Consider the following 27,894-nt stretch of genomic DNA (forward strand, 5'->3'; position numbering starts at 1 on the left):
CTTGGAAAAATTACTGCCTTGATGCTGCTTTTGAGGCAAAAGATTACGCCGCAAGAAGAGAGTACGCTGCCTGCCTTCCCAGTCCACACGCTGAATCCATTCTAGAGCTGAATGCGGGTGCAAGCCTTCGAGTCCTCTGACATCCAGATTAGTCTTTTTTCCAGTTTTATGTGTTAATACATAAAGTCTTATGTATTATAAACTTCTGGGTTCCTTTATTATGTTAATTACACTGGTTTGTAATCTTTAAGTCTTCTCTTCACTAGAAACAGAAGCTGCATGATTTTGTTAATTAAAGTGTTAATTACTAATATTTTTTTGATGAAGACAAACCCGAGGTCTTGTTTGAATTGGTAGATTCTAGAAAACTAACAGAATTATTCAAGATACAGATTTTCTATATGGCATTAAAACCTTTTACAGGTATTTTCATCCAGAATTAAATCGGTCTTACTTTGGTAATCATATCATGAACAGGGACCTTTTATGAGTATCAGAGTTCTCTCCGTATTTAGAGCGAGCACTGGCTAAGCTTTTTGATTTTACTTAAAAAAAAGACATGCAAAATATGGGACTGTTTTCCTTGTTCACGAACAACAAACCAGTTTTGAGGTTTTACTTTCAGCGGATGTTACTAGAATTATGGCCAGGCAGAGCCATTACCAACCGCAGCAGGCGTGGATGAGGGAACACCAGCCTCATTACGGAAAGACCTTCATTACTGTATACAAGTATATTATCTTTGGATTTATGTTCCTGAATCCACACTGCATTTCTCGGTGGAACCAAAAGCTGCAAAGGGGCTGGGAAGCGGCATCCACAAACCACAGCCTGCAAAATAACCTCCTTTCAGAGGCCTGAAGATCAACCAGATGGTGCAAAACTGAACAGCGATTCACTTGTTGCCGCGCCCTCCGGTGACGGGGAATGCCGGGCTCCAGAACGGCCGCCCGGCCCGCCCAGGCCTGACCCTGCCCGGCCGAAGATGGCTGCCGCATCCCCCCGCCCGGGGCCCGGGGCCACGGGCCACCAAGGCGCCTGCGCGGGCGGCCGGCGCATGCGCTGGAGGCGCGGCCGCTGTGGCGCATGCGCGGGCCCGCCCCATGTGACCCGGCGCCTCTCCTCCTTCCTGCGGCGGCAGTCCGGCCATGGCGGCGGCGGGGGAGGTGGTGGCGGCGAGTTCTGCCGAGCAGTTCCAGCAGCTGCTGGAGCAGAAGGACAGGTGAGGCCGGGGACCGGGAGGGCCGGGGACCGGCCTGCCGGGTGCTGAGGGAGTGGGGCCCGCCGCTGGAGAGACCCCGCTCCCCGCGCCGGGGGCGGCCTGACTGGAAGGGCTGGCCTCGCCGCCTGGAGTGCAGCCTTTCCGCTGCACCGCTTCCCGAGAGAGCGTGGGCTTCCCGGCGAGCAACTGCAGCGGGTCCCGAAGCGTCAGGCCCTGTGGGAAAAGGGCTTTCTTCGATTTGTCCCGGTCTCCCCCAAAACGTGGCTCTGCGGTCGCTTCGCGCGTTTGGCCCGAGCTCCGTGAAGAGCCGGTGTCTGCTGAGGGAAGCAGGCCCGGTACTGTCTCAGAGCCGAATAAAACTTTCGCGGGGAAGTAAAAAAACCCAAACTCATAGACTGGAGAAGGACTTCGGGTTTGCTTCTTGACGAGTTATTTTTTAAGCACCCGTTTCTTTAGGCACGGCTTGTGAGTCTCTCGGAGAGCTCAGGCGTTCAGACGGGGAGGACTGCTGCAGCTGCCAAACTTTCTGTAGGGGACGGGAAGCCTAAATGGGCAGATTGGCAGGAAAATTATGCAAAACAACTTTCATGCAACCTAAGAATTTTTTTTTTTCTCTCCTGAGCCCTACGGTGTCAACAAACCAAACAATTACTGTACAACATTTTCAATGAAAACAGCAGCCTTAGGTTGTCTGTTGAGAAAAAATGCAAAACTAAGGTGTTTATCTCTCGTGTAACAGGGCTGGTTTCTCATTAATCTGGTTTTATGCTCCATTAATGAGCAACAGGGCTCTCTTTCCATGGGTAGCTCTCAGCATGGACTACTGATTCTCGGTAGCCTCTGGGTGGTGGCTCTTGGGCTGATATTGGAAGTCTTGGGCACTGATCCTTTGGGGGAAAACTGCACATGTTTCGCTTGGGTAGGGAAGAGTCGCAGTAACTACTACTGCAATTAAAGATGAACAGGTACTTGGGTGCTTTACTGTAGAAAGACTGGTTTGGTTATAAGCTTTTCTTGTTTGTCTTGTTGAACAAAAGGTGTAGTAACTATTACTGTATCTTTTAATCCACTAGCTGAGTATATATTTAACTAGGTCTTATAAGGTGCTGTGTCAAAAACATTTCCATGTCATTTAACTGCTGCGTTAGCAAGTGGCCTTTAAATGAATAAGGAGAGAAAACTAATTAAACAAGTGGCTTAAAAAAAATGGTGAGACTACCAGCATCGCATTCTTAAAGTCAACATAAGGAAACATGAAAAAGTTTTGATTATGGGTAGAAGAAACTAGATTCTTCGAAACTTGCTGCACAACTTTCAGTTTTCTTTTCTGGGATTATTCTTCAGCTGAATTGTTGTGTGGGGACATCCCAGAGGAAAGGCACACTCTTAACACTCGCTGAGACATATTGAAATGAAAATGGCTTCAGGAACAAATACAATATTTTGAAGGTTTTTTTCAACAAAGCCCTCAGTAATTCTCTCATTCCCTTTGTCCACAGAGCATCATTCAGTTTTCTCTTTAATGGACTTGATTATTTTATGCCTTTTTTTTTTTTTTTGGGTCCTAAGATGAATTGATGGTATGGATAACTCCTTTTTCTGCTTAATTTCAAAATATTTGGCTTTGTTTTTTGTTACTGCTAAGAAACCAAAAGAAACCTGCACTCACGGAACATAACAGATCCCCCAAATCATAGATTTTTTTTGTTTTTTTTCTTTTAACGATCTCCCTGTTTCTGGGTAGTAGGAGAACTTTAAAAATATACATTGACTGACTTAAGGTGCCTTCTATATTTAGATTGTCTAGCGAATTTGAAAATTAATGGTGTGGAAAAAAAATTTAAACATTCACTTAATAAAGCGGGAAAGGAGAAAGTTTCTTCAAGGAAGTATTTTTCTCTTGAAAGATAAAAAATATGCTCAATTTTTAAGGCTAGGCCTAATGCTATTTTACGGTTAATTTATTTTTTTATTCAAATGGACTGCCTGATTTTTCCAAACTAATAGAGTTACCACTAATCAGCTGCAACTGCCAGCATTTTATGCTGACACTTAATTTCATAGGAGTTCTTGTTTCAGAAAATTAATCTTTCTGATATCAGGTTATTAGCAAGCTTTGTGTTATGGAATAAGTGTAAATTTCAAGGTTTAATTTTTTTCAAAATGCATCTAGATTTTATGGTTGCAAAAGATGAACTGAACCAATGTCTTCAAAATTATTAAAGCACTTCTATTTTTGCTCTGTAATCTATTGTTTTAGTTAGACTATGCTTTAGAAAAATCAGCTTATAAAACCAAGAAGCTTGGGCTGCCTGTCAGAAAGATTATAAATACATATATAAAGATTATAAATACATATATAAAGATTATAAATATATATATAAAGATATATATATATATAAAGATTATAAATATATATATATAAAAATAAGTACTTGTATCTTGGCCCAAAAGGCAGGTGACCTATGAAGTAATTATTTTCTGGATATCGCTATCAAAGAATGTCTTGCTATTTTGGTTCTACAGTCAATAGACTCTTTGTTTTAAAGGTATACTTTGTGAGTCTGTCTCAATCAATTATTTTTATCTATTTTTTAAATACGCTATAGAAACAAGACTTCGGGCTTTTTGTTCCTCCACAGAAAATGTGTGATATGTCTTTCCGATTTTTCTTCTGCTACTAAAGTTTAAGAAAAGTTATATTAAAGAAAGTTAATTTTATTTTTGGCCCCACAGCTTTTCCTCCAAAATGTGAAATACAAAATGATACAGGAAGAGAAACTTTGGGACTTGTCATAAGCTTTTTGTTACAGTCCTCTTTTATAGATAATAGTAGAGTTTTTAGACATATCTTGGTTGAATGTAAAGAAATACTTTGTTTAGAATCACTTATGTGCTTAATTTTGCTAACTCTCTATTTTCTTCCTTTCTTAATGTTTTTTAATTACTCTTGCTCTTTTTCAAGTTTAATTTAAAGTGCTCAGATACCAAGAGGGCAGTCTAATTGCAAAATTAGGCTTGTTCTGTGAATGGATTTGTCAAAAAAACCCAAACCAAAACAAAACCCTTGCTGTAAATTAATTTTCATCTTCATGAAGAGCATACTTGAAGTGCATTGTAGCTCTATGTTGGTAAGGAGAGAATAGGCTCTGATGGAATGAGGATTCAATAACCATGTGATTATTCCTCCTCTACTTGTCATGAGCTGACGTTCATGTGATCAGATATGTCCCACTATGCATACTAAATTAAATTGAGCACTTGGTGAAATACTTCTTGGTAGCAGGGGAAGAGTATGCGTTCCTGTGTCGAGCTAATAGAACAAAAGTGCATCAAGTTAGTTATCAGTGCTTTGGCCTGATGCGTAGCCTCTATACTACTTTTATGTTCTCTGTTCTCCTTTCTTCCGCTATTTGTTTTTAGCCAGTGGAAGTATACTTTTGTCCTGCTTGTAGTCTAACAGATGTAAAAACTATTTTTTTAAATGTACAGGCATTGTGCAGTTGCAATGACAGCTTAACAGCTTAATTCTCTGTAATTGTAAAAGCTATAGTAGATTTAAGTAGATTAGACTTTTTTGTCATAAAACTTGATTAAAAAAAAAGTATTTTTGTTGATCCTTGATCCGTTTTTAACAACTTCTCTGAGCTCTTAACGTATGCGCTGTTTACTGACATCATTAAGAATGGTATTGGAGGAGGTCTCAAAGTTGGTATTTCAAATGAAGGATGTGATGAACAAGTACAGGAAAACCAATCCTGGAGCAAAGCTCTTGATAATTCTCAGCATCGGAGCTTGGTCTGTCTTCTGAAATACTGAACTGCTGCTGCTTTTTTAATTTTAAAATTTTCTGTCTGTTGTGACTGGGTATTCTCATACATATAAATGACTCCCCCTGTCTCCCAACCTACCCAATTATTTTCACCTCATTACTTTGTGGCAAAAAATGTTGGTTGCAGCATGGGGACAGCACTTCCAAGTGCTTGTCCCCCTGGGCTCAAAAGTCTTAATTAAAATGTGTCTATCTGAGCTGACAGCTGTAGTAATGTTCAGAAGACCTGTCTGCTGTGAGGGCAGATACAGCATGAACTACCTATGCTATAATCTGCCTCTTCATTTGCTCTGCAGCTGGACCCCACAAAGAGCATTGCTATAAAAGTTTACATACTGAAACAGAGTTTTGCAATTATGGTTTTACTCTGAGCAGTGAGATACAGTCTCACGTTTCTCAAGAAGTCCATATCAAATCCCATTTATAAGTAAAGAGTAAATCACTTAAATGAGCCTTTATTGGGGCTTAAATGCTAGTGTCAATTGTGAGCAGTAAAATCAGTTGAAAGACGCGTACAGCTATTTTATCGTAATTAAAGAGATGGTTTGCCTTTGGGATCGTTGCTGTTGGTGACTTGTATACAGGAGTGTTGGAAGAATCTATACAGCTGACAGCCCTGGGGAAGGTGTCTTGAACTGTTCCTGAGCTCAGGTCTAAATTTGCAAGGCTGGCACTTGCAGAAGAATAGAACTGCCTTGTTCTGTAATTTCAGTTTTTACTAGTCTGTAAACTCTGCTATTTTTAATCAGCTTTCAAAGCAGAACCACACTCTGACTGATGGCATGATGGAAAAAAAAAAAAAGAAAGAGGCTATCCTATTATATTCCTACCAAAATTTTCTAGAATTGCTTTGGAAAATCAAGTTTACGAGTTTTAAAGGTCTGTGTCTGAATTGAGTTTAGCGCAGTATTTGGAGTATGTGGTCAGATAGCACAGCTTCTGTTCCAGTATGAGTGGCATGCTGGCTGCCTAGCTATTAAAATTTATACTGAAGTTCCATTATTTAGTAATAATAAAATATACTAAATAGCTTTTACAGTATGGTTGTGTTGGTTTCTATATCTCTTTCTAAGTAGATTAAAAGTAGTACGTTATATGTCTGTTTCCCTTGTTGGATTGTTTTTTATCTCGGGAAGGTGGTGTGTGTGGTGGTTTTGGTTTTTTTTTTTTTCGTTTGTTTGTGGGGTTTTTTTGGCATGGAATATCAAACTTTTATATTGTGTGATTTAAAAAAAAAAATAAATTATGTAAATTATGTTACTTTTTTTTATAGGTCCCTTGTAGTTGTCCACTTTTGGGCACCGTGGGCTCCTCAGTGTGCTCAAATGAATGAGGTTATGGCGGCATTAGCAAAGGAACACATGCAGGTTACATTTGTGAAGGTAAGTCAGGCAGTTGAGCTTGTTTTAAACAGAGGCGAGCCATTATTACAGGAGTAAAGTATTACAAAATACGGGTAAAGTTCTTTTTGAAGTTCCTTTATGGCTTCACGTTTAAGGATGCGAGTTGAACATATGCAAGAGATGCATCAAAAATCTGTGGGATGAAAGTTCTAGGTTCATCTTTCCAAACTTGAAGGGGTTATTTAAGCTTACAATGTCATTTTATCATGCTGTTAAAAAAAAAAAAAAATCAGTCTACTAAGATACAATGAAGGATTTTTTCCACTAGCTGCTCCGCCTAGGCTTTTAAATTTGTCTGTGCCTGCAATGTCTCAGTCCTTCAGTTCTGTAGGTAGCCATATTTTTTAAAGCATGATTTTTATCCCTGGATTTGAAATTCATTTGACAACACTGTTCTTTTCAAGTGTGCTGGAGATATCATTTGTGATGTTATTGGTTAGCTAAATAGATCTCAGAACTCAGAGATTTCCTGTCAGATACTAAAGATGAGCAGTAATCTTGATGAAGTTTAAAGGAAGATAAATTTAAAGTCTGTGCAACATTGTATAGTATAGTGCTGGATGGTGTAAACACAAATGAGATGCTATGTTTTTGTGAGATCGTCTGCACATCCTAGTAAGAGAACCAGCGTGGAGGGAAAAATGAATGCACTTCATCAACATGCCGTTCATTTTAAAACAACTTTCTCTTGTTAATGAGACACTTCTGTGATTATGAGGGCAGGGAGTAATGGAGCAGCCAGCTGTGTGTGAGTATTTTTAATTTGATTTCTTACAGCCTTTAGCTTTTGTGGGTTTTTTAATGATTCCTCTGAAGTTGGTATTTCTCTCTGTAAAACAGAAGGACAAAACTATTTTAATGGCAGTATTTTATTACTTTAGAGCTTCACAAGACTAATTGTCAACATTTTGAAAATTCAAGATGCTTAAATTTATATAGAGTTGCTATAGCTTTTAGTCGGCCCAAGAAAGTTTGAAAACTCTCAGTTGCCTCTTTATTATTCATGTTCATATATTATTTATTTATAACCCTTACTATTAATCGGTAATTTATTTTTTAATAACAACGTTCCGATGTGATCAGGTGTTACAAAAGTAAGATAACGGCACCTCCTTCCCCCTACTCCCCACCCCCCAATATTACTGGTGTACTTCTTTAGAAAAAATAAACTACTGAAAGACTTAGGTGACTTTTCTTGATACGTGGGTTTGTTGGTTTTTTTTTTTTTTGGTGGGAATTCCTCATGGGAAATGTATTTGATTTGGTAAGTTCTTTGTGGGATTTTGGTCTGTATTCCAGAATAGCCAGTCTGCCTTTTAGTTGGCAAGAACCTGTTAACTTATCAGATGGTTACAGATGACTGACCGAGACCAGTGTACCGCTTTGCAAATCATAAACAGTTACATTCTGGAATAGAGCTAAGTAATAATGAAACAAACTTCAAAACTGTCAATAAATCTTGAAGTCTTTCTAAATGCAGTTTCTCATTTTAGTTGTTGCATAGCCTAACTCTTAAGATCCTGGGCTTGGTTAAAATGAGTCTGTCTATATCCAGAAATAGAAACAATGTTTTGGAAAGTTGTACCAATAAGAGCAAGTTGCTGAAACATGAAATGTAATCTGTTCTGTAAGTGTGAACCTCACCAGAGTGGAACATAAGTATCCAAGTGGGTAGGAAATATTAATTTTCTTTTTCCACTAAAGTTATAGGTAGAAGTCATTTAATCATTTGCCACTTGAAAGAGAATAGATAATTGGAATCTATTTACAGCTTTCAATCTATAGCATTAGTTTCTCAGTTGATCCTGTTGGAGCATTGATTTACAGAAATAGAAGTGGAGCTTGGACTCTCAGTTTTGACTTAATTCTGTTGGGTTGCTTCTCTATTTAGTGGGTTCATTAAAAGCCCATATAGTTGGAGCACATCGAAGCATGCTGTAATACTAAAATATTCAGAGCTTCACTACATTTTGGTTAATAGTGAAAACAATCACAGTATTTCTAAAATACATAAGGATGGACAGGGTGGGCAGGAGCAAGCTGTTAAGTAGCTCTGTTGATGCTTGTTCAGTCATTGTATGGTTTGTGGAATAAGAATTTGAAAGGCTTTTTCTTCTGTACACTGGATTGCAGGTTTCTGTTTGAAACATTTAGATCTATTACCACTTTTTTAACCATTAACTCTGCAGTTGTTACAGAGCTAGTGGCTTAAACAACCTTGTACTAGATATTCTGTCACTCAAGTAAGCTTTTAGCCTTTGCACAGGAAATCTCAAATTTGAGTTAATTAAAAGATATATATTTTTTTGGCAAATTACTACATTATATAATTTCAAGGTATGCATTTGAATGCTGAATAAAATTAGAACCAATAATCTCAACAAGCTTGCCACTCAATACTCAATAGCTTTGCAGGAGTTAAAAATAAAATTTAGTAGACATCAATAGCTTATTGAAGAAACACTCCTTTTTTTTCTTCATAATTTGCAGAAGGCTGCAAATGTCAGTCATGATGTACTGCCCCTTGAAATTAGTCAATAGAGCAAACAGCAAGAATTGCTGTGGGCAGAAAATAAGCACTGTAATCATGACATAACTGGGGTCAATGATTTATGGATTTCAATATAGTAGTAGCTGCATATGATTGAAAATTTACTAGGTCACTAGTGCACCAAAAATTTTATTCGCAGCCTCCGGGCATCTTTTGAAATGTGCAACAAAATAAAAACCTCTGAACCTGTTTTGACACTGTGTAGGCTCAGTGGATGACACGCCAACCCAGTGAGTCTCATTTAAATGCAAATGTGTCACAAACTTGTGCATCAAATCCTTTTTAAAAGTATAAAATACCTAGAAGAACATTCTAGACAGGATTGACATCCACAGTCAAACTTTAAAGAAGATTATGAAAATAATCTTTTTCTCTGTTTTCTTTTGTTTTGTTTTCGGTTTTGGTTTTTTAGCTGGAAGCTGAAGCTGTGCCTGAAGTATCTGAAAAATACGGAATTAGTTCTGTTCCAACGTTCTTATTCTTTAAGGTAAGAGAAAATGGGTTTAAGAGAAAAATGGATTCCATGTGGACTCTTAATATGTATACTTTTTTAATACTACTACCAGAAGGGCAGAACCTTAAGAACTTTCTCAGTGAATAAACACTTATGTATCTGATTTAAGTCTATCCAGTGGAACCTAAAAAAGCAGACAGAAATTATTCTTACACTTTATAGGTAATATTTCAGAGCTTCCTTAATTGCTTTGGGATTCTTACATAGTTTTTATTTTAGTTGTCATACCTTGTATTGGATCAAAAAAATTTTCAGTAATGTTTCCTTGTCTAGCTATAGTTCTACAACATGGCAAAAACCCAAGTAAATAATCTTTTGGTAGAAATGACAAGTCTGTTTGGGTCATGTTTGCCTGTGATAATAAAATTCAAAATATTTTCTTTAATCAGTTCTTGTAATAGCAAATTCGCTAGCATTAACAGTAGCCAGCCAGCGGAATGGTATGAGTCTTGGAGCTAAAGTCTGCCTAAAAGATCAATACACTAATCCACCCTGCATCTGAAAATCTATACTTTATATGGTGGGTTTAGTATTTTTTTATTACAGTACAGATTCTGAATTTAATCCTTTAACACGAGCCTGTGTTTTGGTTTTCTTAGAATTCTCAGAAAGTTGACAGATTGGATGGTGCACATGCCCCAGAGCTGACCAAAAAAGTGCAGCGCCACACATCCAGCAGTTCCGTTTCTGCTGGCTCTAATGACAGTGCAAAAGAAGATCTTAATGTGCGTCTAAAGAAGCTCATCAATGCTGCCCCTTGCATGCTGTTTATGAAAGGGTCTCCAAAAGAACCTCGCTGTGGTAAGGATTTTCTGAAGTTTGTGTTCAGTGTGCTTTGGGCTAGTTGTCAGATTTACTGTTTTGGGGAGGTACATGCCAACAGCATCTTGTACACCTAGAAACATTAATGAAAAATTTTCATATTGCTTATATGCAGCTAGAGAATTGCTATTCCCTTAGTTAAATTTTGGAAACGGAATCACAGAGATTAGGGGCTTTCTAAAGAATATGTGATGTGCAATGCTGTCCTTGAAGTAGGACACTCTTCTGGAGGTAGCTCAGTGTTTATTCATGGCATATTTTGTGCATCAAGTTACATATGTAAAATAGTCTGAAGAGAAGGCTTCAAGTTAAGGAATAACAAGAATCGACTAACATCTGGGATTACTGTTGCCATTTGGAAAAAGAAACCAAAACTATCCTAGCTGGTAAAATTGAAAAGACCAGTAGCATGTGTTTCTGCTACAGTGGAAATGCCTTTTCTTAAACCTAGTTCTCTTAACACTTGCTCACTGTTTACAGTGCTTGGTTCCTAACTAACTTGAAGCGTTGATCTCCATGGAAAGCACATGAACAAATGTTAAACCCCAAAATTTAACTACTATGAAGCTGCCATCCTTCTGCTCACTCAGTCTCAAGAAGTTGCATTGCTGAACTGATTTTGTAGGGCCTTCTGTGGTGAGCTGCAGGAGGTAAACAGAAGAGTAACACTGATGTAGGATGGGTATTGCTTGACCAAACAGCGCTCTTAGCAGCTCTCATTTGGTTATGGCTCCCTCTTGTTCTGGTGTAGCTCTGGCGGCATCGATTCGGCAATTAACACCAACACTTTCAAGGTTGTCTCCTTTGAGTGTAATCCTAGCCTGCCCTTCTTGAAGTTTATCTTCAGTTGTCAGTCTACTTCCAACCCACCAATCTTTTTCCACTGATCTCTTACAGAAGTGAACATTTATCTGCTGGTTTCTGTGCTGTTGTTTTCATATACATTTGTTCCCTAAGGCCCTCCCTCCAAGACTGGTGTCATTGCCAGAATTTTTGGTTTTTTGATTATGGGTTGCTCTGTACGGCACCAGGACTGCTGGTGACAGGTGGGGAACGCCTGTCTCTGGGGGGGAGAAGGATCCTGGTGCAGGAGTTAGCAGGGCTCATTGAAAGAGCTTTAAACTAGATTTGAAGGGGGAAAGGGATAAAATCAGACTCGATGAAGATAAGCCTGGGGGTGACACACCAGTGTTTGAGGGGTGGTGTGCTGGCAAGGACCTTTGGACTGCCATCTCAGCAGAGCTAGGGGATGGGGACCCATGCGGCAGCAAAGACATAGGGGTTGTTGATGTGCTGGAAACGAGGGAAGCACCTGAGACAAGTCACATAGGAGGTAGGGCTTCTCCTCCCAAAAAGGTAGCAGGATCAATAGCTCAACTACAGTGCATTTATACCAGTGCATGCAGCATGGGCAACAAACAGGAGGAGCTGGAAGCCATTGTCCAGCAGGAAAACTATGATACAGTGGCCATCACGGAAACATGGTGGGACGACTCGCACAACTGGAGTGCTGCACTGGAAGGCTACAAACTCTTCAGAAGGGACAGGCAAGGAAGGAGAGGTGGTGGGGTAGACCTATCAACCAAGGACCTGGGGGTGTTGGTCGACAGACGGCTGAATATGAGCCGGCAGTGTGCCCAGGTGGCCAAGAAGGCCAACGGCATCCTGGCCTGTATCAGAAACAGTGTGGCCAGCAGGCCTAGGGGAAGTGATTGTACCTTTTGTACTCGGTGCTGGTGAGGCTGCACCTGGAATGCTGTGTTCAGTTTTGGGCTCCTCACTACAAGACGGACATGGAGGTGCTGGAGCGTGTCCAGAGAAGGGCGACGAAGCTGGTGAGGGGTCTGGAGCACAAGTCTGATGAGGAGCGGCTGAGGGAGCTGGGGTTGTTCAGTCTGGAGAAGAGGAGGCTGAGGGGAGACCTCATTGCTCTCTACAACTAGCTGAAAGGAGGTTGCAGAGAGGTGGATGCTGGTCTCTTCTCCCAGGTGACAAGTGATAGGACAAGTGGAAAGGGCCACAAGTTGTGCCAGGGGAGGTTTCGATTGGATATTAGGAAAAGCTTCTTCACTGCAAGGGTTGTCAAGACACTGGAACAGGTTGCCCAGGGAGGTGGTGGAGTCCCCTTCCCTGGAGGTTTTTGAAAGACGTTTGGATGAGGCGCTTAGGGACATGGTTAGTGGTGGACTTGGCAGGGTTAGGTTTATAGTTGGACTTGATGATCTTAAAGGTCTTTTCCAACCTAAACGATTCTATGTTCCATCCTGAAAAAACAAGGAGCAAAACAGTGTGGAAAAACAACCATTTCTCATCTTCAGAACTTCACTTGTAATGGGAGGACTGAAAATGTCTTGTTCTGGGTATGGTGGCAATAAGATAGAATTATAAAATCCTAAAACTTATGTGAGGGAAAGGCAATGGGGAAAAAAGTTGCATTGACTTCTTTTACCTCCTTTCTCTCCCCAAATTAGTCTAGAGATCAAATGATGCAACTTCTACAGTTACTTCTCTGCAGGAGATGACTAAGATTGAATTACTTTGCTAAGCAAATAGGTATCCTGTGGGGCAGATCATATCACTATATTATGTCATATAATACATGGGCCAAAGAGAAGAAGGAATTGTAAAGCATAACAGGAGAATAAGAAAAGAATTAGCAATAGCTAGCTTCTTGCAGCCAAGCTCCTGATGAAAGGCCTGTGGCATATATTTACGGAACCAATAAAGAGATGTTAACAGCTCAAAAAGTTAAATTTTCCTGCAAAACCTCAATGATTTGTGTCTAAAAACAAATAATGAAAATAGCTGTTTTGTCCACCTGTGCATGAATTACAGTAGCATGCGCAGGCTTGAAAGATTCCTCATAAATGTTTCTATATCACGGCAGAGATGCATGTGAACTAAATGCGTTTAAAACACTTTGAGGAGGGAAAAGAGGACTCACAGAACTATTCTTTTTGACCCCCTTCTGGTACGGGCTCAGCAGGTCCAGCATAGAGACAGAGCAGCGCTTCTCATGTCTGGTAAGGAGTCCATGAATGCTTGGTTCGAACTGTTGGTCTGGTGTGGCCATTTATTGATGCTATATTCACATAATTGCCAAATACCCTTGTGGTGTGCATGCACTGCTGATGTTCCAGCTGTGGAAGATCTTACCACAATTTTAAGTATTAAATTCAGTTAACAGTTTCAAGTGCAGCCATCCCCATGTAGCTGCTTCTTCTGCTTTCTGTTGGAGTGTGTCCAGGAAGTCTCCAAAAGAAAGTTGAGTGGAGAACTATGTAAAGGAAATAGTATGAAAGGACCTAAAAGAAACTGATTTTACATGTTCTGTTTCATTTATCTTGATCTGGAAGGATTCAAATTGTCATGTCATCATGTACTGTTAAAAGGAGGGAAAGGGAAGCATAACGATACAGAACGCATTGATTTGGTGAAGTGAGGATAATGCAGGTTTGTGATACGTGACTTGCCAAACAGCCTCTGCTATTTTGCATTCTCTCTGTGAAGGCATTCTATTACAGGAGAACTGTTTACATAGTTCTATAATATGTTCTGTTCTTGAAATTGAGGATTGGGTCCGTAAAGTAAGTAAGAGTCTTTTCATTAACTTCATGTAGTTTGGGGTTAGGATCAGTGCTTGACAAATGAGGGAGCTGATCAGAGTGGTAACCAGTGAAGCTGCTAGGTGGACCTGTCTGGATTGAAGTACAAAGAGAACCTTTGGACTGATATAGTGTATATTGGGCAGGAAAGGAGGAGAGTCTGTCCATCAAGCGCTGGTAATTGGAGGGAGTTTAGTATAGTGCATGCTGCCCTTTTCAAGAAGGAAGGCTTAGATGTAAAAGTCATGAAACAATATTTGAAAGAGAAGTAGTGGTTAAAGCATGGCAAATGTTCAAGAGAGAAGTAGTGGTTAAAGCATGGCAAAGACATGTGTCAGTATGGGCCATGCGCTGTAGAGGGTAATCCTGCCCTGGTAGGGTGAGAGGAGTCTTGCAACTCGGTCCAGGCTATTTCAGGTTGATGAAGCACTTGCCTACAGCTTGTGTGCAGCTTTTCTTATTGCCTCTGCCCTCCATGTGTAAGTGTACTCAGTTTCTTTTAAAACATTTGCACACCATTTTACAATCTGCTTTTTCAGATGTTTCTGTAAAAGGGTTATAGAAATACGAGGGGAAATGCAAGATCCTATATACATTGAGGCTTCCCATACTGCATTGGGCTTCTGCTGTATCGGTATCTTCACACTCTTTTCTCCTTCTTTTTCCCGTTCTAATTTCAAAGCTGCTGTTTCATTTCAATGCATTAATAGGAATTACTTCACAGAATCACTTCAGTAGAAGCAGTTTGAGAAATAACACCAGATTTGAGAACTTTCACATTCATTGTGCTGTTGCGTATTAGCTTGGGAGTCTAGCAGTTTGTGCATAGGCATGTGCTCCTGTGAAGTGCGGATGAAGTTCCATTTACTTATGTATAGATAATGCTGTATTTGTATTATGTAACGATATGGTTATAGGTGTGTGAAAGTTACATATCGTCATAGGAATTTGTGTATAATTTTGTAGGAATGGAAATTTTGGCTTATTCTGAAGTAGACTCGTGAAGTGCATCCATTGATACATCCTGTAATACATGTATGTGACAGATCAGCGCTCTGATGAGCTCCTAATATTTATGAGTACATTTGGGGTGTCTACAGCTTAGATTATACAGATATGCATGCTTTAAGTTTAACTGCATTGGATGCTAACGTGGCACTACTGTTAGTGAACCTGTTGTGCTTGCGCTGGGAGTTGTTTGGCAGGCGTGTGGCAAGCTGTAAGAGTAGAGCGTGGCTCTTGCTGTGTCTGTGGGGAGCTCAAAGGTGTGCAGGCAGTAGTGAGTCTCCTCTGAACTGCTTCTGTGCCCAGGTTCTCCGTTACGCCCGAGTCAGCCTCTGCCTGAGCGTGATGAGTTGATGGCACCAACACACCATTTCTCCTTTGGATTTCTGTGGGTCTTCAGTAGAGAGCTGGCTTTTTAAAGGGCATTGAGCAGAAAGCTAGGCAGATTTTAAAGTTTATGTCGAGAAAAGGCCCTTTACTGTTTTTCGTGTGTTTGGTTGTGATGGGAGAGACTTGTGAGGCTATTTAAAGAAACAAAACAACAGAAAAAAATGCAAACAAAACAACAGAAAAAAAAGCAAACAAAAAAAAACACCAGAAAAAAACCACAAACCAAAAGAGACATCGAGGCATCAAGGTTAAGGATAGTTAGGTACTTTATCATAAATTCAATATGGAAAACTACTTAAGAGTATAACACAGGTTCATTTGCATGTCTTAATGTGGTAGCATAGATATTTCTTCAAGCTTTCAGTTCTTATATTTGATCCCTGGTACCCCATGAAAAGTGCACAGGAGGTACTTACTTAAATAGAGGTATGTATTAAAATTGGAAGTATTAAAATGTAGTGCAACACATGAAATCATCTGAATGTACAGCTCTTAATTTTGCGGTTAAATACCGTGCCTGCTTTAGACTGCTGTGACAGTTTCTGGCAGTAGTGGGGAAATGCTAGTAATTTTGGTCCATTAAACTTCCTGGAATAGACAGTGTCTTTTTCAAGGTGAAGGTAGTTTAACATTTTGTCAAAGATGATACGAATCTGTTATAACAGTAGTAGGAGAAATAAAAATAGAATTAAATAAAAGGAGCCATGCCTGTTTAATGGTGAAGATATTTTTGAATTGTATTTGTTTTGATACAAATAATAGACTTGCACTCGAGTCTCTAGTGCAGCTGGCAAGTAGAGGGAACCCTACCCAGCAGTGTATTTTGGGATCATCTTGTAGTTCGTAATTTCTTTTATTGGAAAAGCCAGCTAAGCATAGTGTAAAGTAAGGTTTTTTCCCCTCGGCTATGTGTTTACTGACAATTGTATGTGGTTGCTATGTACGTTGTATTATTTCAGTGCATTCATTTGGACTGTGGCAGAATTTGTTTATTTGCTTCAGCAATTCCATAATTTATTTAGGGTGTTTTTATTGGTGTAGAATCTGGAGTGGCATTTGTGATCGTCTAGATAACCGCTTAAAACATTTTGTTAGCAGTTTAATTATTCCCTGCAATGCAAGTATGGCATTTCTTCAGAAATTCAACCTAAATCTTTTGTTATGAAAGTAAAGCTGTTCTGGCACTTTATCCCTAAGCATAACACTTCCAGACTGCTACCATAACCCTTCAAAATGAAACACAACCAATCGATCTTTCTAGTTTGCATGTAATTGCCTACAGCTGAAATAAAGCTTTTTTTCCCCAGTTCCTTACAGTAGAAATGAGTTAATATATTGGCTATGGAATAACCATCAGCAATCAGCCTTTAGCTGTTTACTAATGAACTCCCAGATGTATGAAGAATTTCAGAATCTGTGTTTTACTTCAGGCTCTACATGAACTTAACACTTCAGTTGTAGAAAGAAAAGCAGCTTGGATGCCATACATATAAATACTGCTGCTTCATATCTCAATAAATTGCAGATCATGAAAACTGCAGAAAGCTGTAGTAAAAATCCATATTTCAAAAACTAATAGGTGGTGTTGCAAGCTGAAATCAAAGGTTATTCTTCTATGGTGCTTTGATTCTTTTTCCCATTTAAAGCTTCTTTATTTTTTTATTCCTTTATTAAAGCCTTTAAGCATTGTCTCTCCTTTTTTTTTTTATTTGTATTAAGGTTTTCATTTGTCTGCACACATTTGTTGGAATTCTTTGAGGGAATTGGTAGGATTGCAAGGGCATTTGAATCCAAACCAGAATGACCTGGCAGAGATATAAAACACACATTATTATCACGTTGATTTATGGACAAATTCTCATGGATCCTTCTTGCAAACCATACAATAACGTTGTCTAGGAGTCTTCTGCTGCCATAGAAGGGATGTGCAACAGTGGCAGGTGTTGAAATACTTTAGGATAAAGACCATGTTTTAGAAATGAAGCAAAATTACAAAATCTTTCAATGTGTTGCAATGTACTTAGCATTTTTTCCTGATTAGCGTAATTTTCATAGCAGAGCAAATAGGTTGTGGAGGAACAGCAGAGTTGCGAATCAGGATTTGATTATCATGCCGAAAGATCAAGCGTTGGCTTCCTTGTGTTGTAAAGTACAGCAGACCTTTCTTACGGAGCAAATACCTGCGATACACTGTGAAACATGCAGCAGGCTGCTGTCTTCTCTGTGTCAGTGCAAGCGTTAAGTGGATGAAGATGACTTTGAACATCAGCCTACAGTTTCCTTGCAGGTTGCCCCATAACGAATGGACTTGTTGACGTAAAGGGTACAGCCTAGGTGTGGGTGGTTGTGGGTGTGTGTGTTTTGTTTTTTTTAAAGTGATCTTGAAGAGTTTCTGTAGAGACTAATGCTTTAAAAAACGATTTATCATCTTCTAAAAAAAATTAATGTTTCACTTTAATGAGAATGGTGAATTTATAATAGAGTAGAAGGACAATTGTTTGAAAGTGAAATTTTTTGTGGGTTTCCCTCTAGTGTAAGAACATTTAGGTGATTATAGAATGTCAGTTCTGCAATATTAAAAAATTTTATACATACAACTTTTTACAAATAATGTGATGATTTTCTTAGGAAAAAGATGCTTAGCTACAGAAGGGAGAAACTTTTTTTCTAAGTTTGGCCACATAATAAACTTACAAAACCTGGGTGTTTACATCGTAATACTCAGTGCTTAATATCCTGCTGAGATAGTGTTGTCAGAGTAGGACATAATGAAAATCTGTCATAAAGGAAAACAAGACATGGTATGAAAGTGTCACAAGGGTGGTAAAATAATATTACGTACTCATGTGAACATAGAGTTTAAAAAAATAAAGGAGTCTGCCTTTTACCATGAAGTAGGAAAGGACATGCTCTTACAGCAAAAGTAGTAGAAAACATTATAGAAGCCAAGTTTCTAAGTTAAACTAGTGACAGTAGTGGGTTTAAATCCTGGTTCCTGCTTTGTGTGTCAACTTCCTCCACATTTGGTGTCGGAGAAATTCAGTAATAGCTGGAGGAAGAAATGACAGGGGTAGAGAAAGCGATGTCCAACTAGAGGAATGAAAGGAAGGCTACTGAAGATCCTGTTACGGTCATTGAGAAGCTTTTATTCTTTGTGAATGCACTGTGAAGAAGAGCTGGAAAAGACAGAATAAGGGACTGCATTTAACTTTGCTTTAATTGTATGTTGGAACAACGGAGACACTTACATGAAGGTTATTTACTGTGTAGCTCTAAAGAGAGAAGCACCAGACCTACCAAGCTGTCCATGTACTTTGGTTTTGTAATTCCAGTAATAAATATGTTTTTTGCCCCTTTATAATATTTGAGGATATTGATAGAGAAAAGAATAACACGCTAGAGCCGTTTTGAACTTACTGTCTAGAAGAATTGCATTTATTAAATGAATAAGGTTTAGTACAGACATAGGGAGGCTTTCTTTAAAATTATATGTAATTCCTCTTTTTGTGTTTGCAGGTTTCAGCAAACAAATGGTGGAGATACTGAACAAACATGGTATTTCATTTAGCAGTTTTGATATTTTTTCTGATGAAGAAGTTCGTCAGGGACTGAAAACGTATTCTAATTGGCCAACTTATCCGCAGTTGTATGTAGCTGGAGAGCTTATAGGTGGACTTGATATTGTCAAGGTTAGAAACTGAGAAATTCTTATTCTTGTTAGTTGTCAGAAGCATGTTTTTCTTGCCTTTTACATCTAATTTTTCTTCTCCCCAATCTCCCTAGGAGCTTGAGGCATCTGGAGAACTGGACACAGTCTGTCCGAAGGCACAGAAGTTGGAGGACAGGTGTGATGTATTATGTAATTGTTTTAAGGGTGTCTATTTTTGAGGTTTCCTGTATGTTAATTTATATAGGGGGAACCCGCTATATAAATTCCTGTTCTTTGACTTTATCAGAAGTGTGTCAAGATTTTCTTTATAAGTACGGAACTCATGCAGTTAATATGTTCTGTTTTCTATACGGTAAGAATCACTTAATATAAAGCTATACTGTTATGTATGTATTAAGCAATACTGTTCCAATAGGCTTTGCTTATTATATTTGTAGTTTGTTCATTTTTAATTAAAGCAGGAATATATAGATTACTTCTTGTCTCTCTGTTAAGAATTTATTCTTTAAAGATAACTGGGAAAATCATCTTGTAAACGTTAGTTGCTTTTGTTAGCTTTATTTGGCATAGACTTCATAGCTGTGATGTCACTGGAGAAGGTATCTAGGCTTGTCTCCTCGTTTTTCTTGATTACTCATGTCCTTCAGTTCCTGTTTTCTTTCACCTTGGCAACATGAATATATGCTGCATCAGTAGGAAGTGCGTTGCTTCCTGAATTAGATGTAATATCTAGAAACCAATTTGTCCTCCTTTAACCTTCCCATTTGAAGATTCGCACTTGTTTGAAATTCTGATGTGCCCCAGGCAGTCAAGCTCCAGGTATCTGACAAGTCATTCTGTTTGAGAAGTTGCTAGTAGATGTTGCTGCTTGTTCTAGTTTTTATATGAATAGTGCCATTAAGGCATGCAAAGGGGGGCTGGTTTACCAAGAAGGTGACCTGTACCTTGAAGGCAAATATGTTCGCACAGATTCCCTCTTGCTGTCTGAGGATGGTAAGACCAAGTTTTACAGTGCTCTAGATGTGACTCGTTCTGGTTCTTTTGCCTCTCAGCACAGCAGAGAAATAATTTAGTGCAAGCCATTTTGATATGGTGATAAAGTATACTTACTTTCACAGTTGTGTATTTATTGATTCCTTTTTAATTTGTTCTGTGGCTGAGGTTTACCTTTTGTTGCTCTAGTAGGGTAACTTGTGAATTGTTTCACCGAGGCCACAAAAACAACCACTACCTTTTGCAGTTTGAGGTTACATTATAGGTAAAGATGAGATTATCTCAGTATGGCCTTTTAAAAAATTACTTTAGAGAGCTTCCTTTAGTCTCTTTCTTTTTGCAAACTTGCATAAGCTGCAACTTTCTTGAATTTATATATAGTTTTTTTGCTTTGCCTAGTCTTTTTGGAGAAAGAAGGTAATGTGAAATGTCTTCTGCTTACCTAATGTGTTTTAATAAATTAAAATAGTTCGTATAGCTAAATGTCTCCCTAAAGGAGCAACAGCAGCATCTTTTGAACAGGTGTGTGAAGTTTTTATCAATTGTATCAAATTTTGATGTAGAACTGGCCTGAAGGCAAACTGGCTAAAAATTCACCAGGCAAGTCACAAGTAGCTTCTTGTTGCCTGGTTTGTTCTTCATCTTTTAGTAGGTGTTTGTTTCTTGGGTTAACACGTGACATTTAGTTGAGGTCTGCCTTCTGTTTGCTGGTGGCAACTGGGAAGTTCTTTTTCCATGACAGAGATCTTTTTCCATGACAGAGATCAGTTTTTCTTTGTAGCTAACCCCATACTAAACTTCTGAGCAACTGGTATCTCTTTCAGGCCATCCATTCAAACATGTTAAGGCTTAATAAAATGAAGGAATATCAGCAGTAGAATCTATTTAATGCTGAATTGTGTTCCTTTACTCAGTGTGTGATCTCTTCCCATCAATTAACTGAGTCTTCTTCACTTGAAAATACCCTTGAAAATAGACTCTGGAAATCAGCTTGGTTTCACAAAGCAGATCTGGCAGCTGGGGAACCAGCTTCGATTATTGTAGCTCACCCTTGCTGTAGCTGTTAGTTTTGCTGTTGCTTTTTAACTTAGAGATCACTTGGTTGGAAAAATTGTTTTGAGGTTTACATGGGCAAAGGCTGTAGGTCACCAACAAAACTTTATTTTGTTTTATTTTGCAAAGACCTTGGGTTCTCCAGTCTAGAATCTTTCTGCATTATGCAAGTCATGCAAAGTGACCTGTTACTGAAAATGATCACCTGTTAGGCGTTTTATAGAGGGTAGTTTGCCCTTAGCAGGAAACGGTTGGACAGGATTCTTTGCTAACTTTTCCATCAGAAAGTCTTTCCTAAATGGAGAGGGAAAGAAGGGGAGTGTCTGAGGGTTGTGAGGGTAGATTGGAAGTGGGGCAAAACAGATCTATTCCTGAGTTTCGCTAGTGGTTAGTCCATAGTCTGTAAGTCCATAGATCTTATGACTGATGGACAGTAGGTATGGCTCTTACTCTGCAAAAGACGTTCTCACATGGAGAATGTGAAATGCTAAGTATTATATTCAGTATGTGAAAAAGCAGTATGTCACTAAATATAGACATTGTATTTAAAATATCCTAAAATGATGTTTCTCCTTAAACTTATTGCTGCTTGATACTTAGAGGTCAATCTAGAAAAGTAAATTGTTGCTCTGAAAGTAACAGGATGGTTCAAATTCATTCACTAGAGTTGTTGTAAGCAATTTAAATTAATATAGTTGCATATAATAATGCTTTAAATGCATTTGGTAAAGCTCTAAGTTGCTATCTTTCCACTTTTTGCATTTGTTTTGCTGTTGAAACAAAGCTTGGGATAATAACCAAGCTGTTTTATGTCTTTCTTTTTTATGCCTTCTGTAGGCTTAAAATCTTGATAAACAAAGCTCCTGTGATGCTTTTTATGAAGGGAAGCAAACAGGTAAGATTAAGTGTTGCACGATGTATTACATTTAAACAATTTTTTAAACAGTGACAATTACCTTCTTTACCTTGCTTAATGTAAATTAAAGGTGCTGGAAAGTTAGTTATTTGTTTTTTTATTTGGTGCTTCATAAGCCATATAGTCCCTGTTTTACCTGATGGAAATATATTGCTAAAACACTGATAGCTGTGTTACAGTAAAATCAGGGAATTTGATGCCCTGCAGTGATGTCTGTCAATTGATCTACAATCCAGGAATGAATGGAAGAACTGTGCATGTCCTTTCGGTCTTAGTTATTGTCTTTGCAGATAATGGATTTTCTTCTGATGTTCTGAGTGCTTGCCCCTGATGTCTGTCCTACTTGAGGCATACACTTCGAGTGTTGCCCGAAACTTTATCTCTGGATGTATGTTTCTTGAAATTTCCCTCTGACCTAATTGGATTGGGTGTTCTATCCTTTTTACTTTCTCTGTCTTTATTATGCTTTCACAACTGCATTTAAAAAAAGCTGCTAGATGTTTTTAAGGCTAATAATGCCACATACCGTAAATGACCCACTCTTTTTCTCACATGCATGGAATGGTCTATGCCTGCTGTCTTTAATCTGCACTTAATTATCTTGCTCACTGAAATGAAGATAGTGACTGAAGACAGACAACTGCTAACAGTTAGGAATAAAATAATAACAAAACCAAAAGGTCAGTCTATTGCTATGCGTTGCATACTCAAACAAAGTAACCAGGGGATAAATTGTTCCCTTCTGAACAGCACTGCAATTCTTCCTGTCAAAATTACTTGAACAGCACCTAACTCAGACTTTTCATTGGAGTGGTGTACCCTAAACAATAATTGTAGTTAGTGATTGCATGTTATGAGTCGTTTGTACAGTATTTCTTTTAAAGGGAGACAGAGGTAGGGGACTGAGCTTGTTCATGTGACTTGTCTTTCCATTTCATTTTCTCATTTGTTCCCTAGCCTTCTCTATCTATTAACAACAGACACTTTTAAGAGTGTAATAATCTGTTTTACTAAGCTGTTTTATAGCCACTGGAACCCTGGGGGTTATGGTGACTCACTGAGGCAGTGCTGATGAACTAGTTGGGCTTAGGTCTTCTAAACAGATGCACTTCTGTCTCCTTTAAAACCTGTGTCTTAGCTGAAGAAAGCAAGAGTTTGGGCAAGTTGCGTAACACGTTTTGATTTTGCTTGAGCTACCGGTGGAGTGAAATCACCAATAAGAAGGGATAGTCTAGATTAAAAATTCAGTGTTTAAAAAATGATGGGTGTTCAATGTCCTTATACTGTCAATATGAAGAGTTTGCGGTAGATGCCTTCAATTTTTATTTTCAGTTGGGAGTTGCTGTATATGCAACCTATTTATCAGTTGACCATAGGTTGCTACTCTCTCCAGAATGAAAGTAAAGGGTTGTGTATGCCTCAAAATAAACCACGTCTATGTTACAAATGCATATAAAGTATTTATACCCATCCTACCTACAGCTTTGGCTTTTTGAACATTCAGAAAATAATCAAGACTAACCAGTTTTCAAGACAGTATTGCCAAACCTGGAAAACAGATTTCAGACCACAACTGAGGAAAGTGCTTAATATTCTCAATGTTTTCATTTATTTCAGGAGAGTATATAAAGAATGAGACATTCAGTACTGTTTAAAGCTCAAAGAATATAAGGAAGAATGAAAAAGGGATTAGCAGTATTGCTCATCCAGTAAGGTCATCCCTAGCAATCAATTGGTAATATCTTTAGTGTAGCTTGAGGACCTGGAATTTTGTGGATTAAATAGAGCAGATGCATATTTTAACATATGTGTGTTTTGCATTCTAGATGGCAAAATGTGGATTCAGCAAGCAAATTATAGAAATCATAAATAGTACTGGGTATGTAAATGTGAGGGTTTTTTATTATTTAATTTGGGAAGGTAGTTCCATTTTAAAAACTGCACTTTGTAAATCAGGAGTTTGGAAAATATTAGTGGAAGACTTCCCCAAACATAATTTTCTTTGTTTAAGCATATTTTAAAGTATTTTTATGTAAAAGCCCATACTACACTCATTTGATATCAAGTCAAATGTGGTGTGTCAGATATTTACACTGCTTTAGCACTACTACATAGTGATTGTCTTGCTTGGATTAAGGAGTTTATTGCAACAGTGAGTTTTTTCTTTTTTTTTTTTTTGCTGTGATTGTTGACATGAAAGAAATCCTTCCACTCTGATAAGCAGCTCTTCTTAGAGAGGTCCCTCTTGATCCATTCCCTTAATCTTGGAGCCTCTCATGTTATCTAGCCTCAGTTTTCCTCTTCAAAGCAGTTCTTTCTGTGGTGAGAGAGATTAGTATCATCTTCCTTTGAATAAACTCCTGTTTCATTTGTACTGCTAATTAGAGGTTATGCAGCTATCTTGATTACTAGATGTTAGAACGGGCTTTTTGAGATAATAGATAACTATATGCCAATATACAACTTGGAAATAAGTAGCGGTTAATCAAATTATTGTTTCTTGTCACTGGCCCTAGTCCACCTGCAGGAATCTACATACTTGCTGGTAATTGAAGACTGCCAGTTCTTGGAACACTAGGAATTGCATACCAAAACTCATGCATACCAGAAATCAAATTTACACAGGCATTTTATTTTTGTGTTTTTATGCAAGTAGTATATGAAGATAGTGAAATAGCTGCAGCTGGTTGATTCCTTAATAAAAACCTCCAAAGTGTTTATGTGTGTGTGTCTTTTTTTTTTTGTCGTCTTTTCTTTTAAGCTAATAGTGAACAGAATTTGAACACATTTTGGCCAATTAAAGCCTAAGCTACACAGCTTAATTTTTTACTGCGTTGTGCTGTCATCTGTGCATTATAAGAAGTTTCCCATGAAACTAGGCATTTTTTTGCATTACAGTTCTTGATGTCTAAGGCATTGACTTTTTACCTCCTGTTACCTGTTAATTCTGAGTGATTTGGAAGTGAGCTTGTAAACATACCCATTTCCAATTTTTGAGGGTCTTGCATTGCAAAACTCCACAGTAGATGATTTCGTTTTGTTTTTTTTTTCCCTAGTGTTGATTACGAGACATTTGATATACTAGAAGATGAAGAGGTAATTAAGTTTTTCCATCATTGAGGATTTCATTGTTGCTTTTACTAAAGTTGAAGTTTACATTTAAGATTATTTTTCTTAGGTGCGGCAAGGATTAAAAACCTATTCAAATTGGCCAACGTATCCTCAATTATATGTGAAAGGTGAACTTGTTGGAGGGCTGGATATTGTTAAGGTAGGAATGGTAGAATCTTGTTTGAGATGTGAATTGACTGTTTGTTTAAAACTGTAGAAATGTTTTCTGCCCATAACATAGAGAAATTCCTGTCTGGTGGCCCTAGCTCTTGAAACCGAATGACTTGGTTGCTTTTACTGTGACTTCTATTAGCTCAACAGATGGTTGAAAGGAGCTCTAAATCTCTAGCATTCTCATATGCCAAGATTTAGCAGTGAAATGTATTTTCTTGACAGCAGTCAGTTACTGTTACTGTAAAGACCATTTTTACCCCGTGGGTGCATTTTTACAGGTTTCTCTTCCTAGTTTTACTTCTGACATTGCTTTTCTCAAATAAGGTGGGCGAGACTTTTTTTCCTAGCAAACAGGCTCATTCCTGGAAGAAAGTAAGGTTTATTGTAGTTGTTTGAACAGACCCTGAAGCAACAAAAATAGATCTGCATCTGTTACTGTGGTTTTTGATTTTTGTAACAGAGCAGGCACAGTGTTCTAAACCCCAAATACTCTTGAGCCCATTCTTGTCTGAATGTTTTATAGCCAATTCCTTAGACATTGTAACTCCTGGGAAAGTACAATCAATATATCTCATTTAGTTCTAAAAATACTGGTATTACTTAAATTATATAGATTACTTTAATTTTATTTATTTAACAAGTGTGTGGGTTACTTCAGTGATCAGTAAGTATAGTCTTGGGCATTGCAGAGATGCTGCAAAATACTTCTCTCACTGGTATTTAAATATAATTTGTGTATTTGCATTGTTGGACTGTATTCAGTTCACACTGACTTAACTTGTATGGGTAGATGAATGTTGTCAGTATTTTAAAACGCATTCCGTAATATAGCATAATATGAAATAAAATTGAGGCAGTTGTTTCTCTTGAGATGTGGGAAGAGAATACATATTCCACAACATGTTATTTTAAAACTGTTTCCTGGTGTTGTCTCTTTAGTAAGTTAACAGCCTTATAATTTGAATTTAAATCATGAGGATAATACGGGCAACACCTCTTATTTAGAACTCGTATAAATCTCTTACTGTCTTGTTTATTTTAATGTGTGGTAGTAACAAAATCTATCGATGGACGGTCACTTTTTCATTTTGCAGGAGGCATTTTGGGTGTTGTAAAATTTTGTGTATGCCTAAAATACATCTCAAATTGCGTCTAGAAGGAGATATACCAGGGGATTTACCTGGTAAAGTTGATAACTTGAAGGTGTATCTTTTCACTGCCTAAGTTTCCTCTCTTACTAAATAGACACAAAATAGAATTTCAGTACTGCGTGATGATTTTCAATGTCTTGGTCAGGAGGGGCCTCTAGTGGATCACCCCCTGCATTCCCTTAACAGCCAGGGAATTGATTTCCTTACCCGTAAACTGTCCCTGCTGACATCTTGTTAGCATAATCACAGAATGTACATAGGGAATAATTGCTGTGTGCATTTCTTTACAGGAACTAAAGGAAAGTGGTGAATTGTTGCCTATTCTGAAGGGAGAAAATTAATGGAAAAGGACGTCAATGGGAACAGAAATACTTTGAACAATTATTCATATATAGATTATATTGGAGCAATATACAACTTAGCCTTGTGGAACCTATCGGGAGTAAAGAAAGACAGCTTATGTACTCTGTATTTCACAAGACCATGCTACATATGAAAATGTGTTTCCACTGAAGATACAAAAATGTCAGGATCTTCAAATTCAATTAAAATATAATGCTAAAGAACTCTGGGTTTGTTATTACACTCTTCCTGTGTATTCATTGCATCTAGATGTTTAAGAATTGAGCAATGACACCACGATCCATTGCAGTACTATATAGGACTAAATTGCATCTTTTTTTTTTTTTGGTCTCAGCTCTCATTAGGAGAATATTAATGGGTATATGTGGTATGGAGCATAATAATTTTCTGTCCCTGTTAATAATTGTTTTCATGTCTAGTGAGCGAGGAAAATACTATTGAAACCTTAATCCAGTGCACCATTAGGAAGTTGTTATTAATGAGTTTCAGCTGTATACTATGCATCTTCATTATCTAAGTAGGTACAGTAATTGTTAATTTCAGATGTTCAACCTATTTTAACATAGCTTTTTGGACATATTTAAATTATGGTGGAAATGAGCCAATAAACACAGTGATTAGGCCAGTCCTTTGGTATATTGTCAGTGCTCCTTCAGTTAAATGGAAAGGTTTTCTTTCTGGGCTCTGACTTTGGCAGTTTAAATCATTGTGTTAATATGAATCCTTCACCTCTGTATTCAGAGGATTTAATTTGTTTTTATCCTTCTTTCAATACCTGTAATGCTCTGAAATATAATGGGCTTTAATGATGGGCTGATCATCAAACCAGCTACAGCACAGGTGTACTTGTAAGTATGTGCAGGAGAATATTTCTCTTCAAAAGAAACATTTTTTGCTTTCAGGTCGTTTGAGTTCTTAGTACCTGTGCTGAGACTAATGAGGTTTTTATTTTGGAATGTGTTTTTGTGTCTGAAATACTGAAATATTTCTGGTTAATTAGGTATAGGCTGTTGTGTATGACTGCAATATCAGCTGCTACTGACTTCTAGCTGTGAAATACTGGTTTAAACTGTTTTGAGTGCATTGGCTATACACAGCAAAGAGGACAAGGATGCCATA

At 38.1% G+C, this 27,894-nt stretch overlaps 1 protein-coding gene across 1 annotated transcript; it reads left to right on the forward strand.

Moving 5' to 3' along the window:
• The first annotated feature begins 1,141 nt into the window (after nt 1–1,141).
• On the forward strand, nt 1,142–26,993 carry GLRX3 (glutaredoxin 3). Its single transcript, XM_059821261.1, has 11 exons — nt 1,142–1,222; nt 6,328–6,436; nt 9,421–9,495; nt 10,122–10,323; nt 18,861–19,033; nt 19,128–19,189; nt 21,898–21,955; nt 23,803–23,855; nt 25,033–25,072; nt 25,155–25,247; nt 26,703–26,993. Exons 1-11 carry the CDS (start codon nt 1,149–1,151, stop codon nt 26,751–26,753), a joined length of 990 nt encoding a protein of 329 aa, XP_059677244.1. The 5' UTR covers nt 1,142–1,148; the 3' UTR covers nt 26,754–26,993.
• Nucleotides 26,994–27,894: the final 901 nt, after the last annotated feature.

Source organism: Gavia stellata, chromosome 9 (assembly GCF_030936135.1).
Source record: "Gavia stellata isolate bGavSte3 chromosome 9, bGavSte3.hap2, whole genome shotgun sequence".
NCBI lineage: Eukaryota > Metazoa > Chordata > Aves > Gaviiformes > Gaviidae > Gavia > Gavia stellata.